This window comes from Cebidichthys violaceus, unplaced genomic scaffold, assembly GCF_023349555.1.
Source record: "Cebidichthys violaceus isolate CVI_PGR_0920_01 unplaced genomic scaffold, fCebVio1.0.p SCAF_10, whole genome shotgun sequence".
Taxonomy (NCBI): Eukaryota; Metazoa; Chordata; class Actinopteri; order Perciformes; family Stichaeidae; genus Cebidichthys; species Cebidichthys violaceus.
Window position 1 is genome coordinate 12,559,364 of NW_027176263.1, and position 14,212 is coordinate 12,573,575.

General features: G+C 46.4%; 1 protein-coding gene across 2 annotated transcripts in view; it reads left to right on the plus strand.

The window, feature by feature from the left end:
- LOC137884352 (sorbin and SH3 domain-containing protein 1) overlaps positions 1-13,267 on the plus strand; it is a 38,881-nt gene extending 25,614 nt beyond the window's left edge. Inside the window, exons 16-27 of one of the 2 annotated variants that reach the window (XM_068726134.1) lie at positions 1,161-2,579; positions 3,815-3,879; positions 4,060-4,230; positions 4,693-4,739; positions 5,092-5,206; positions 5,331-5,456; positions 5,549-5,743; positions 5,954-6,475; positions 7,197-7,292; positions 9,306-9,493; positions 9,608-9,714; positions 10,044-13,267. In XM_068726134.1, the coding sequence (XP_068582235.1) occupies positions 1,161-2,579; positions 3,815-3,879; positions 4,060-4,230; positions 4,693-4,739; positions 5,092-5,206; positions 5,331-5,456; positions 5,549-5,743; positions 5,954-6,475; positions 7,197-7,292; positions 9,306-9,493; positions 9,608-9,714; positions 10,044-10,111 (3,119 nt within the window). In that variant the 3' untranslated portion in view covers positions 10,112-13,267. The remainder of the gene's footprint in view (positions 1-1,160; positions 2,580-3,814; positions 3,880-4,059; positions 4,231-4,692; positions 4,740-5,091; positions 5,207-5,330; positions 5,457-5,548; positions 5,744-5,953; positions 6,476-7,196; positions 7,293-9,305; positions 9,494-9,607; positions 9,715-10,043) is intronic. The other variant, XM_068726140.1, reaches the window with a different exon arrangement.
- Positions 13,268-14,212: the final 945 nt, after the last annotated feature.

Below are 14,212 nucleotides of genomic sequence, written 5' to 3' on the forward strand. Positions count from 1 at the left end.
ATGGAATAGAAAGTTTCCACTCAAAGTTTTGTATATTTCCACAATAATAACGAATGTGTTGACGCTTGGAACTAAAATCAATCCCAAAAGTTTAACTGTGGAGCCCTTGCAGTAAATGCATTTGGCTCTCCAGTCAACTGACTAGCACGCTCCTTCATTAGCCTCCTGCCCAAAGAGATAAAGCACAAAGTGCCAGAAACCAAACACTTCATCATGTGTCTCTGTCTTGTGCTCATAAAAGACAAAAATATCCGTATAAATCTTTGTCTTTTGAAGAGCTGAGCCTCCTGGGGGGGCATTTCAGCGACCGGGACTCTTCTCTCTCTCTCGCTAGAATATCTAGTCTACTTCCTCAGTGTGTGTTTTCTCTGCTAGATATGAATGTGACAGATGGGTCACTCGTGCTGCTGAAGTGTCTCGCAGCATGTGAATGTGTTGTGTCACTTCCCGGCTCCATCTGCGGCGTTATCGCCAGCAATGCTACAGCCGGGAACGCAACGCGGGTATTCATCAGAGCTCTCTGACAGCCATATTTTTACCGGGCAGGTTGACTCAGGATTTATTTATTATTTACAACCGTGTAGGGGAGCAGCGTATTAACAGAGGTGCCATTGGGCATTTATCACTGCAGCCACCTGTCTGATTGCTAAAAGTAGAAGAGAAGAGTATACGGTGTGTAGGAGGTTAAAGCGGAACAGGCAGCGGTCATGTGACAGAAAGACGTATGAAAACAAAAGATTTGTATTTTATTTCATTTTTTTATCTTTTTGTTTTTAAATGTACTGATACTGCAGTCAGTGTTAATAATTCCTATACAACCTCCAACATCACATAACATCTCATGGCATATTGCTGTCTTAATACTTTATGTTCCACTTGTTATGTTTCTGTTAACAAATAATATTGATAATGCAAGAATCTTTCAGACAGTAAATATCCCCTTGTTCCATTTTTACAAAGCATTATTCTTCATGCTGTTAGTATAGAAGTCATATTTTACTTGATGCACAACGCATCAAGTCTGCTTCTTCTTCTCATCCACTTCTAATGGAACTTGGTCTTTACTTTAGAAATGTGCCTGACTCTGTTTTAGTGTGTGTGAACCTGTGACCATTGTAATCTAATATGTTGTTTATTCTGTTGTCCTGCATGCTTGCCAGTGGATTATAAAGGTGGGAATGGCTATATAATTTCACCCTGCTCCTCTGTAAATAGTCGATCGGTTCTTGCCAGTAATGCAATAGGTAACCAGTGTAAGAATATGAAGCCTCTGTCTGCTGCCAAAGCCTGCATACCCCAAATCCTGCCCTCTAAGTTCAAGCCCAAACTGCTGCCGCCCAGTGGTGACAGTCAGGAAAGCAGGACTAAAGCTGCCAGGCACCCGAAGGCCCACAGCTGTGAGGATCTGTACACGGGGCCGTGTGACGCAGACTTTGCTGGAGCGGAGGAAAGGCAGCGTGGGCAGCATTCAGACTCCAAGTCCAACTGCGGCACAGAGTGTGAGGACGGCCTCGGGAATGTTTCCCCCGCAATTAGGAGGAGCGCGTCCGACTTCTCCAGCCTGTACAGGACCATGCATCAAATCCAGCGGCCCAGCTCGGCCGGCTGCAGCCCCCACGGCAGCGTCCGCAGCCTGGCCTCCCTTTTTGAGAAGTCAAAGGCCGACGGGGGCGAGAGGTCAGAGGCGGACGACGGGGGCAACATTCCGCGGGATGCTGTGTCGTCACGGGTCAGCGAGTTTGAAACGATCATCCAGCGGTCCGGCTCGGCGCCCAGCCGCTCCTCCTCCCTGCCCACCCTGCACTCCGGCCACAGCCCCGGCCACAGCCCCGCCCACGTCTACATGGCGTCCGCAGTGTCAGCGGAGTCCCTTTTGGTAGCTGACGCCGCCCAGATGGAGTCCGAGGGCGGGAGCCGTGGGGAGGAGGCCCCGTCACCAGGCGTTGTGACCGTGGAGGAGGACGGACACAACGTCAGGACTGATTCCCCCTCCAACACCGAGGCCGAGGTCGAGCTGATCTTCAGTAAAAGTTCCCCAGAACTGAACCGCCAAAATGTGGGCGGATCAAAAAGTCCCTCTGCCCCGCTGCCGGCGTCGCCGTTGCAACACAACAACCTCCACCACCACCACCTCCTGCACCACCTGAATCACCAACTCCTCCTCAAACCCAGCAAATGCAAAGGCTCCTGCCCGGCCTCTTACACCCGCTTCACCACCATCCTCAAGCACGAGAGGCAGCAGGCCTCCACCCAGCAGGAGAGGCTGCCGCCTCTGGAGAAGAAGACGGCGCTGCCCGGGAACCTCTTCCTCATGGGGCCGGCTCCCTTCAGGCTACGGAAGAACCTGCAGTCCCACCAGAGTCGGAGGAGCCTGCTGGCCACCAAGGTGATGGCGGGCACCCAGAGGCCCAGCGCTTTGTCTCCCGAGCCCAGGCCTCTGATCCCACAGCGCCTGTCCTCCCTGGAGGTCCTGGAGAGGCTGAGTAACGGAGAGGAAAGCAACACTGACCACCTGAGTAACGGGCAGGGCTTGGACGCCAACGGGAACCTACTGCAGCCGCTGGCAGCTCACCGCAGAGGTGGCTATCTCCATACCTTCACCACTGTCACCCTCCTCTCACCCCCCCCCCCCTTCCTCTGTGGTCACCCCATTTATCTCGACTCTCTCTTCACCTTGTGTCCCTTTTTCTCCACAAAGTGACGCCGCCGCCCTCCCATCTCTAGTCTGTGTGGTGTGTTTACAAAGTGACAGGGAAGCCTCCATCTCATTGTGTCAGTGTGCTGTTTGGTGCTCTCCCATTTCACTGTGAATGAGTACGATCCCGCAAACACATCAAAACACTGCAGTGACTGTAGGAGGTTCAGGCCGCTTTTGGTAATGTATATATATCTCTCCTGGTGACATCAGATTTGAGTTGTATGCAAGAGTGCTAGAGCCTGCGTAAGCATTACATCCATACAGACGGAATCCTGTGTTTTATTACACTGCTACAGCGTAGGATAAATGTACATGAAACATGACTTTGGTCTTTTTTGTTATGATCCACAATGAGACGTCAAATCCTGTCCTTACATAGCAAAGAAAAGAAAGCCTCACCTAAAACTACAATCCCAGCACCCCTCTGTAATGGTTAAGCAGGATGTATCGATAAAACATTGCATACACTCTCTCAGACTGATGTCTCACCATGTCTGTATCTGGTTTTTTTTTGTTTTTTGTTTTGGGAATAATTTACATCTGCCGTCTTTCATTCTCTCACCATGAAAGGTTTGTTTTAGCCAGACAGGAAGTTCCCCTGCTTTGATTTCTTTCACATAACAGAATGAAACATCTATGGTGGGGAACAAATTAAGTCATGAAGACATCTAGCTAATATATAAAAAGGTGAAACTTTAGTAGACTAGTGGTGGATGCCGATTGGTCGATCAGTAAAACCATGATGTCATGTTTATTCTTTTGGCCAAGAAGCAGTAGGTTCCATATTTCCTTTCCTGCTTTTGTTTTTGTTTTTTCCATGAACACACATCGGATCATTCTGTGTTCATTCCTATGTGCATGCAGGAATACATTTGGTTCTTTGGATGTGTGTGTGTGCTTTTTGTTTTTAGTGTTACAGAGATTATGGTGTTGACTCAAAGCATGCCTACTTGTATTTATTCTATGTTTCTATGATTCTATTCTTTGGAATTGGGGAGTTGACTGCAATATCATCATCTTCTATTTGAAAAGTGTCGTTATCTCAGTTGGATTTGCCTTGAGGGTTTGACGGTAGAAAGGCTTCCCGGCGTAATCTCCATGCTGTTTCTGTTTCAGACTCGTCCCCAGTCCTCGGGGAGAGCCAGGATGAAGTGTTGCGAAGGCGTCACGGGGACAAAGAGGTGAACTTCCTTTCAGATTTAAGCCAAACTTTCATAAATACAGAAAAACTTTAGTCCAGAGAGCTGGGTTATGAATGAGGAAATCATATATTATGCATAACCGCTGTGTCACATGAATAAAAGAGTGGAGGAGACCCATATCTGGAGGGGGACAAACAGTTCGGTCTGGTTTCCTGGCAGAAAATCTTGGAGGAGCAGCGGCGGCTGAAGCGGGAACAGGAAGAGGCCGACACGGCGTCCAGGCGACACACGGGCATCGTCCCGACGCACCACCAGTTCATCACCAACGAGCGCTTCGGAGACCTGCTCAACATCACAGATAACACGGAGAAGAGGAAATCGGGCATAGAGGTACAACGCGGGGCCGCGTCTTATCCTTCTGTAAGCAGGAAGCCGGACGGCGGATGCTTTGTCAGTTTGTGTGTGAGCCAGGAAAACGCAGGGCTTTCTCCTCTGGGTCAAAGGCTCAGAGGGGGACAGCAGTGATGGAAGACACGCTGTTTACCGGCTATTTATCTATATATCGACACGTAATGCGGTATTAGTTGCACCCCTGTGGTGTTTACCGAGGCGTGTGCCTCCAGTCTCACTGTAAACAAAGGGCAACAGATTTACAGCTCATAGAAAATCTTCTCTTAATACACGTGCATGACAAAGCCCAGAGGGTATCGTAACCAGAAAGTGTCAAAAGAGGTCGGTCCATAATGGTTATTTAATCCTTTGGATAACTTTCATTCACCGAGTGAAATGTTAAGAATAACACTTGAGTCATGAAATAAGAGTGAAACGGGTTTCCTTTTTGTTTCTGCACAGAGAACTCCAGCCATGGCTCGCTTCGACTTCAGAGCAGAAACTCTAAAGTGAGTAAGGCGTCTGTTACGGGTCTCACAGCAGGTGGTTGATGCAGGGACGTTGGATTTTAAGATGCTGGTTGATTGATTTACGTACGAGCCGACCTTGTCAGCATTTGTTCTGTCTCATAGGTGGGGTAAGCAAATTCTGACAAAATGCCAAATCATACAATCGCAGGAAGTTACTGTTTAGACTAGTAGAATCCTAATAATAGATTTACAAGTTGCCTTTTACTTGAACGTGAATGAACCCCACCCATGTGGTGTTAAACACAGGTCTCACTCTTCCTTCATTCTCGTACTGTAAAATATTGCTGCTTTCATTTCATGTGAGTAACTACTCTGTTTGGGACATTTCTAGGGAGTTGCCGTTTCAGAAAGGAGACATTGTCTACATTATTCGACAGGTGGATCAAAACTGGTATGAAGGGGAACATCACGGAAGAGTTGGCATTTTCCCTCAAAGTTACGTCGAGGTACGCGAGTTCTCTCCGTCTTTCTCGAGTTATTGAAATACTGTTGTTTTTTTTCAGTTTATCATTTGTGTGATTCAACTTGTCTTTTCTCACTCAAACCTTTGTTGCTCGTTGCCTCCTTCAGCTCCTTCCCCCAACAGAGAAAGCCCAGCCAAAGAAAAGTGCCCCGGTGCAGGTGCTGGAATACGGAGAGGCCGTCGCCCGCTTCAACTTCAATGGGGACACGGTGGTGGAAATGTCCTTCAGAAAGGTGTGCAGTGGGAGTTAGTCATTTCATTTCGGAGCACTTTGAAACAAGTTTAAACTATTTTCTAACACGTAGAGATGCTTTTGTCTCTGCAGGGAGAGAGGATCACGCTTATTCGTAGAGTCGATGAAAACTGGTATGAGGGCAAAATCTCGGGCACCAACCGCCAAGGCATCTTCCCCGTCACCTACGTGGAGGTGAACAGACGGCCCCGCATCAAAAACGGGGTGGAGTATCTCGACCCCCCTGTCAGCCAATCGCCACAGCGCAGCACCAACGCTTCTCCTCAGGTAGAGAGGATGCATTTCGATGCGGTGAAGAGGTTTTCTTACTGCTGCGTCTCTTGAATCTATACATTTTCATCGATGTTCACGTTGACTTCACTTCTGATTTTATTCTTTTTTTTTGCCCAGTGAACTTGTCTCATCTTTCCTTTCCTTTTCCTTCTCTCATCCCCTCGTCGCCTCCATCTCCTCCCACCTTCCTGTTGCTCTTAAAAGCTGTATCGTAACCGTCTGACCACCTCCCCGCTGCCCCTCCCTCGCTCCCCCCGCCGCTCCGTGTCCCCCGAGGTCCACGCCATCTCCTCTGAATGGATCTCCCTGACCGTGGGCGGAGGGAGCCCCCCCTACGCCCCCACCCCTCCCCTGCCGCCGCTGCCCTCCGTGTCCTACCGCTGCGGCGAGTACCTTCCCCCGCCCTACTCCGCCAGCCCCGTGCCCCCCATCACCGGCAGCCCGTACTGTGTCTCCCCCATGGCGTCCCCGTCCGCCTCGCCTCTCCCGCCGCCTTACCCGCCCAGGCCCAACTCGACCACCCCCTTCCTCACGTTCACCCCGCCTCAGGGGGGGGACTTCCTGCTCTACCCTCACTCCCCGCGTCTGTCCCGCAGCGTGAGCCCCTGTGGGGGGCCGGTGCTGGAGGGCTGGGTGAGGGGGGAGAAGGAGTCGACGGAGGGGGAAGGTGCAGAGGGGGACGGGGGCCACGCCGCCCCGGGCGGCAGGCGACATAGCCCTGCAGAGGTATCTTCTGCATGGTGTGCGGTGTTGCATCCCAGGCTCACTCAGAAACACGGGCTTTTGGCCACCGTTTGATTCCCTAAGATCGAAGTGTGATGAAGTACTGACGCTGACGTTTGTGAGTGGAGGAAGGGACACAACTTGTAGATTTGACCTGAGGTTGGCCACATGGAGGACTCTGCTGCTTTAGCGGAGGCAGATTAGGTTCAAAGTGGTCACACCGCTTAAAGCTGCAAGTCTGCATGTTGTTGTGTGTGCGCTACTAACACGCAAGTGTTTTACAGTGTTTTACAGTGTCTCTCAGTGTCTTTCAGTGTTCATGTGGTGCGCTGCAGGTTTCCTAGCTGAAAGAGGAACTATTGTGTGTTTGCATTTTCAGGATCGATTTGAGAGCTCCAGTTTCTTCCTCTTCATAAAATTCAGCATGTTGTTGTTGTTCCATTCGGAGGTGTGATAACATGGACGCCGTTGGAGTTTGGAAGTTTATTTAGGACAGTGACATATTTATTAGTGCGTATTTATAGGTTTCACATGTTGCCTTGCGTTTCAAAAGCTGCTGCGAGGTTGAAATTTCCACCGACAGGGAAATGCAACCTGACAGTGGCTGAGGTATGACGGTATTCACAGCAGGTGGTGGGTGTGTGGTGCGGGCTCTAGAGAATAGCTTCTCTTTTTTTCTTTTCTTTTTTTATGTCCTCGCTGATTTGACATTTTTGTGTTGCAGTTTGTGAAGAACGAGGCTGACCATCACGGCCGGAGCTCCAGGAGCCCTGTGATGCTGTTTGACATCCAAGATAACAACAATGTCAACTCTTTTGCGGTAAGGTGGAGTTTTAAAAAAAGCAGTGTGTAGTTTCTTTAGTGACTTCATCATCTGTTTAACTTATTAACCCATCACCTTCAAAGATCATCTTTAACTCCCGTTATGTAGAATTTGTCCCTGACTGTCCCTTAATTAAAGGAGCAGTACAACATTTTGGGAAAAAGATATATATTTGCTTTCTTGCTGAAGAAGAAGATCAATATCACTCTCATGTTTGTCTGCTCAGTATGTAGCTGGAAGTACAGGCCAGTTAGCTTAGCTTAGCATAAAGCCCCCAAACAGGAGGAAACAGCTAGCCTGGCTTTGTCCGAAGCTGATATGATTCACCTACCAGTGCCTCCTCACTAATTAACATGATGTGTTTATTGGTGTCTTGTTTGTTTAATCCGTACACAGCAGTGACGTGCGGTGAGGTTCGTGGCTGGTGAGGCACTGACACTACATAAATCAGATTTACAAATATATGAACCCATTAGAGTAACTTAAATCACCATTCAAGTGGCAGCTTGCACATTGACTACTGGTTGTTTTTCATATTTCATATCAGCATTCTTTACACACACATAGGTAACGTACATATTTGATTCCACCGGGAGCGTTTCAGAAGCAGAGCGCTCGCGGGCGCCACCCGCCAAAATCGTGAGATTCCGCGATAATCTGCGTAACAACCCCGGATGTATAAAGAGAACAACAAACACATAAAAGGTTACTTTACCTGTCCGACGTTGAACTGCTGTTGATTTGGTCATATTTCCCTGTTTTTTGAGACATTTTAAAGTTTGGATATAGAATATCTTATATTATTGTGGTCAAAGCAAAATATAAGAAGAAGAAGAGAAGTGTAGAAGAAGAGCAACGACAGAACAAGCATGAACCCGACCCGTAGGCTCTCTCTTCTTTGAGGCAGAGGTAGTGTTTGCCTCTGTGCTTTTTCACTGCGGTTTAATGTCAGATCAGCAACACTAAATATGTTCTACACATACATGAAATACATTACCTATTCTATGGAAAGAAAGGACATCTAATAAAAGAGTCTACAAATATTACAGTGGTGACAAACAATGAGAAAGCAAAAAGGCATGCCTTCAATCCAGTTAGTGAGGGATTGCGCAATCTGAGGTGAGTCACAGCTCGTCGCTGCCTCACCTCACTGTCTCCTTTGAACAGGACATGCGCTAATTCAGCGATTTTGATTATAAAAATGCTTGAAATGATTGGAATCATACAGAAATTACATTTATAGCACAGATCAGTAGAGAAATATTCATATTTATTTTATTTTAGCATTATTTGACCCCTCCCCTGACCGCACGTCCCTGGTTCACAGACCAAAGTATTTGGGAGTTTAGGTACCGCATGACTGAAGGTGAAAGTGACTACAGGGCTTTTTTTAATTCCGCCCCCCAATGTAAAGGACAGATGAGGTGGTTTGGCACCGACAACTTTAAAAACAGTTGTTGAACCAGGTCGATAAGCGGGAGAAGTTATTAACAAAAGGTTTACAATAAAACAAGAGGCAAAAAATGTAGCTAAGCTAAGCTAGCCGGCTGCTGGCTTCAGCTTTAGATAGAATGGACGGATATGGGAGTGGAATCGCTCTTCTCATCTAACGCTCAGCAAGAAAGCAATTGAGAGAACACAAGAGTACATTTACCCAAAACATCAAGCTATAACTTCCCTTAAGCACTGCATGATCATACTGAACCTGTATCCTGTTAAAAAGTGAACTAATACCTCATGTTTCCTGTCTACATGCTCTCACTCTGCTGTCTTGCCTTTCCATGCCTCTCCTCCCGGGCTCCACCAACGTCTCCTCTGTTTTTTCTCCCGGCTTTTAACGGATCACTTCCTTTCCTGCCTTGCTACTTACTGGACCGACCTTCTTGTCTCGCCCCCTTCGCCCACACCCCTCCCCCCTCCCCCATCCCTCTCTAACTCTTCACCTCGGCCTCCTCCGGGACTGTCTGTCTCTCTGACGACTTCACCCACTGCTACCACTACTACTACTAGGAGGCAGTGTGTAATGAGATCTTGAATATAGCTGAGACCTCGGTGAGGTACTGCAGCACCCTGTCCCACCACCCTCATGACTCTGTCCATAGACTGCACCCCCACCCCAGTAAACAATCTCTCATCATTTCCCAGCAACCCCAGTCTCACAGCAGCAGCCCGGAGCCGAACCGTCTCAACTGTGGAATGTGAGTAAGATCGCTTTCGCTTTCACGCCATGTTCTTTTCATAATTTCATCGCTGCTTTCGGATTTTGTGTCTTCTTAGCTTAGCGACTTTACCAGTCTAGTTCTTTCCTCCAGTTTCCAGGCTCTGTACAGTTACGTGCCGCAGAACGAAGACGAGCTGGAGCTGCAGGAGGGCGATCTCGTCAGCGTCATGGAGAAGTGCGATGACGGCTGGTTTGTCGGTATGTGCCTCGCAGGCCTCCGGGGGCTCATTCCTCAGGGATGCAGTCACACTCGCTGTGTCACATTAATCCTTACTGGGTTTCTGCACAATGACAGCAAAGGACTGTACGCGTGCAATGTGCATGCTCAGGGCAGAAGTAGAGTCATTCTCACATCCTTCCATGTAGGGTTTCTAAAGCATGACAGCGGAGGATTGAGTGCAACATGCACAGGACTTGCCATTCATCTTAAATATGTTATTTTTGCTTTTAAGTCAACGTCATTTTAGCCTTTAATCTGAGAAAGAATCCTTTTTTTACTTGATCCTTGTTCTTTCTTTTCTCTACAGGAACCTCAAAGAGGACGAAACTGTTTGGGACGTTCCCGGGGAATTACGTGAAGGAGGTGAAACTGTAAAGACGTCTAATCTGGCTGTAACACATGGTCGCCTGTCAAGCTTGGGAAGTCACTACTATCGCGCATGGCTGTTGGTTAGCGTAGTCATTTAGCCGGAGCGAGTCCATTTTGTCTGGGAAAGTGTTCGGTTGGGCCTGAGGTATGTCAAACTGTACGTGGGGAGGCGGAGCCAGAGACAGCTCACTGCCCGGACCTCTGTCTGGTGAACACCTCGACAACGCTTTGCACACTCTTCTTGACAGAATTTCGTCTGTCTCCACGTGTGGAATTTCTCCGCGACAACCTACCGCAAAGTAGCTTTTATTGTACAGATAAATAGCTTCCATCTTGTCCATGTAATCTACAGTACATAAGTGTTTACGTAGCACCTGAGTCCGGAGGCCGGCAGCAGAGCAGTGTGTGGATTAAAGAGTGGATCTGATTACCGGAACTGGACTTGGGAGGATGCAGGATGTGTTTTTATGAGATGTGTGGTTGGAGCTGTTTTGCCGCGAGCTACCTTTCAGGACCGGAGGTGTTCATCACGATTAGCTAAGTATGAAGCGAAAGAAAACCTTCAGTGTTAACAGACATTTAATCCAATGTGGTGGTCCGTGCTTCCCTTTAGATTATGTATGAAGCCCCTCTAGAACGTGGTCTCTGACAGACCTGTTTTACTTTCTGTTACATGTCATGAATCTTCATTTTTCAGTATTTGAAGAACGTCACAGAACATTCGCAACTCAGTGCAACCCCAAAGCTTTAGATACCGGTGCAGTATTGCCTTCATTTTTCTATCTCAAAGTTGTTATACGACAGTTATTACCAAGTCATGTGCTGTTAGCTCCTCAACAGCAAACACAGGACAGGTGGACTGTGTTGAATGTGTGATAAAAGTGAAGAGGAACGGTGTGTATGCACAGCCTATATTTTCAACCTCTATTTATTTGTCCTTTCATACCTCTTCCGTCTAAATAGAAGTGAACCGTGTCTGCTGATGGCGAGGCCTGTCAGGTAGCTGGCGGCAGACGCCACGCTCCAGCGCAACCACAGGACAGGCGCGATAGCACTTAACTTCCTATTTGGTCATTAAGGGAGATCCCACCTAACAACATGATAGCAGATTAATCACAACAACAAAAAAAGGTATTTCATGTTTGAAGTGAAGCCAACGAGGTGTCTTAGAATATAATCATTTTTAAGAGCATATTGAGGTTTTAACCACGCCCCTACTGACAGGATTGTATGTTTTTCGCCATGTAAATGTGTACAGAAAACTTATAAGAGGCCTTCCAAATGTGGCTCCATATTTTCATATTGTAATGAATACAACTTGGCTTACACAGTGAGCGGAATGATTTGAATAAGAAGCATTAGCACAGCATGCACAGAGGTGGACGGATCAAATCGGAGCATGAAACACGATGAGCCATCGCCTCGACATTGGCCACCTTTAGCTTAAAGCATTAGAAGCGATGACAGTCCGCTGTTTGAGCTTCCATCGCTTCCCTAATGGAAGATCGCTTTGAATTTTTGATCCGAGGCCGTCTTCCCCCGCGAGCACAGAGCATGTCAGAGTATAGTCCACGCGGACAGGTTGAAAGACGATAGCTATTGTTTGTTCTCTGCTCGCATCTTCATCGGATTCCTCGTGCTCATCAATCCTTTGCAGAGCTTGTCAAATAGCTCTCGGTGCTTGTTACGACCTGCTCCGGCTGGCTGTTGTCATGCTAATTGCTAGGGAAGTATTTTAATGCAGTTTTGTTTATACCAGGTGGACTAGTGTGACTATCTGATCCTCCAGGTAACCGGGTCCTTTTCCACCCAAATCCACACATTTCTAATCAAATGGTGCCGGACCATCAGTGGGCCGACCCGTTACTAGAACTCTTCACGAGTGCACACAACCACAAACATGAATGTGAAGTATTAAAAAGAAAAGAACAGTAGCTCTCGCTTACATCTAGAAGTGTGTGTGTTTTCTACGGCTTTGTCTTTTCAATGTGTTAGCTACAGCTGTGCAGTGATGATAAACATTTGGAACATGTATGTGGCTGCCACATAAATGAAGTTTAATAAGCGACAAAGTGCATTCATGTAACAAAAGTCAGTAGCAATCAGCGTTTCATCCTCTCTGACAAAAAACTGTTGTTTTTTTTCTCACCGCCGACAATTTTGCCAACATCTGCAAAGGAATGTTTCCTCAAGATAACACGCCGCACTGTGGGTCTGCCTGTGTAGCACTGATATAATATTCAGGTATTTTGTTACACCACAAAAGCATGTTTTCCCCTCCACTGCTGGCTAAACGTTTTTTTTTGTGTTTTTTTTTGTTCCTGTGTAACTTCAGCTCCGCGTGAAAAGAAGGAATGATCCGCTCCATCTCAAACACACTACACGGTGGACAAATAAACAATCACTATTTAGTCTCACACACACACACACAACTCACTCGATACTGTTCCTGTGATATTGTGCTGCAGAAACAGGGATGTATGAATGTATTGAATATATGAATGTGGCGCAATGCACACACAATATGTAAAAAAAAAAAAAAAAAACCATGTCTGTATTTTCATCTTGAATGAACATGCAGACTACTGAGCAGCAAGGCACAAGAAGGATTGTAAATATGTAAAATAAAAAATAGACTGCGAGCAGACTGAGCTGTCCGTCACTCGCAGCGCTTTATTTACCTGAAGGAGGTTTTTTTTGGGCCAAGCACAGAGTGGAGCGTTACTGAGCACAGGAGGTTTGACGCATATGAACATTACGCTGCCATTTGTGACGATCATAATGCCTTATGTTAGAAGCAAAAGTGTGCCTCATTTTCATTTAGTTTTCTTTTTTTGGCTGGGGGGGGGAATCATTGAAATGTACCCATGACATATTTAATGTAACCATGGTTTTCCCATTAGTCCTTGTCTCTGTGATGGGAGAGCATTTACTAAGAACTTGTCAGTTACTGTGCGAGTACCTAAAAGTGTGACACGATGCTTTAACGTAATGATTAATAATCATAAGGATGGACTAGTTTGATGAGACACACAACCTGCAACAGGTTTGCTTTGTTTGCTTCAATTTGCAGTGCTGTTACATTGATAATATTAAAATAAAGATACTATACACTGCTGTGACTTTCGGTATTATGCAATATTTAATAAACCGTTTAAACCATTTGGTGTGTTACTTGTTTTCTGATTTCTGGCAAAAGATCTGAGTTAGTTTGACATATAAGCTCATTTGGCATATAAATGTTAACGGAGTAAAGTCAGCAGTATAAAGGTTTATGAGCTAAGAGCTACACAAAAGTGTTTAAAGGCTCATTCTCTGTGGCTGTGTAATCGTGAGCGGATGCAAATGTAGTGTGAGCTACAGGAGCTGTTAAGTCTCCGGGCTGCAGAACTGTATAAATTATTAGGGCCCGAGCAACCGACAACGTCGGGCCGCGAAGGCCCTATTGAAATTCGAATACACATAGTACATCGGGCGCATATTTAGGAGACTTGCCATACACGAAAACTCACCAAATTTTGCACACTTGTCAGGCCTGGTGAATATGTATATAGATATATGTTGCATATTTGTGTGTAAATAAATGGCTCTCTAGCGCCCCCTAGAATTTGGACCGGCGACACCCCCTCAGCCAATATGTCCGATTTACTTGAAATTCAACATGCATGTCCACCTCCTCTAGATCTACAAAGAAGCCTCTCAGATCCTTAAACTCCGCCTTCTTAGATTTTCCGCAATTTTTAATTTTGTTATTGGATCTACATCATCAAAAGTTATCAAAAGCTTTTTGATATCTCTTTGCGTTTACAAGATATGGACCAATAAACTTCTTAGGGGTGTGGCTTATATAACATAATATAACATACCCTGACATTTTTATTTCATTCAACCACTAGGGGGCACTACAGTAAACCCGCCATGTTGTGCTTTTTTGTCACTTTTCGCAGTTTTCAGCCTTTGTACTTTAATGAACTCCTCCTAAAGAATTCATGGGATCAACCTCAAATTTGGTCATGATGCTCTTCAGGCCTTTGTGATGAAAAGTTACCAAATCGGTGAGTTTTCATGGAAGAACCTTGACGAACCTTGACATGGTGGCTATTTTGC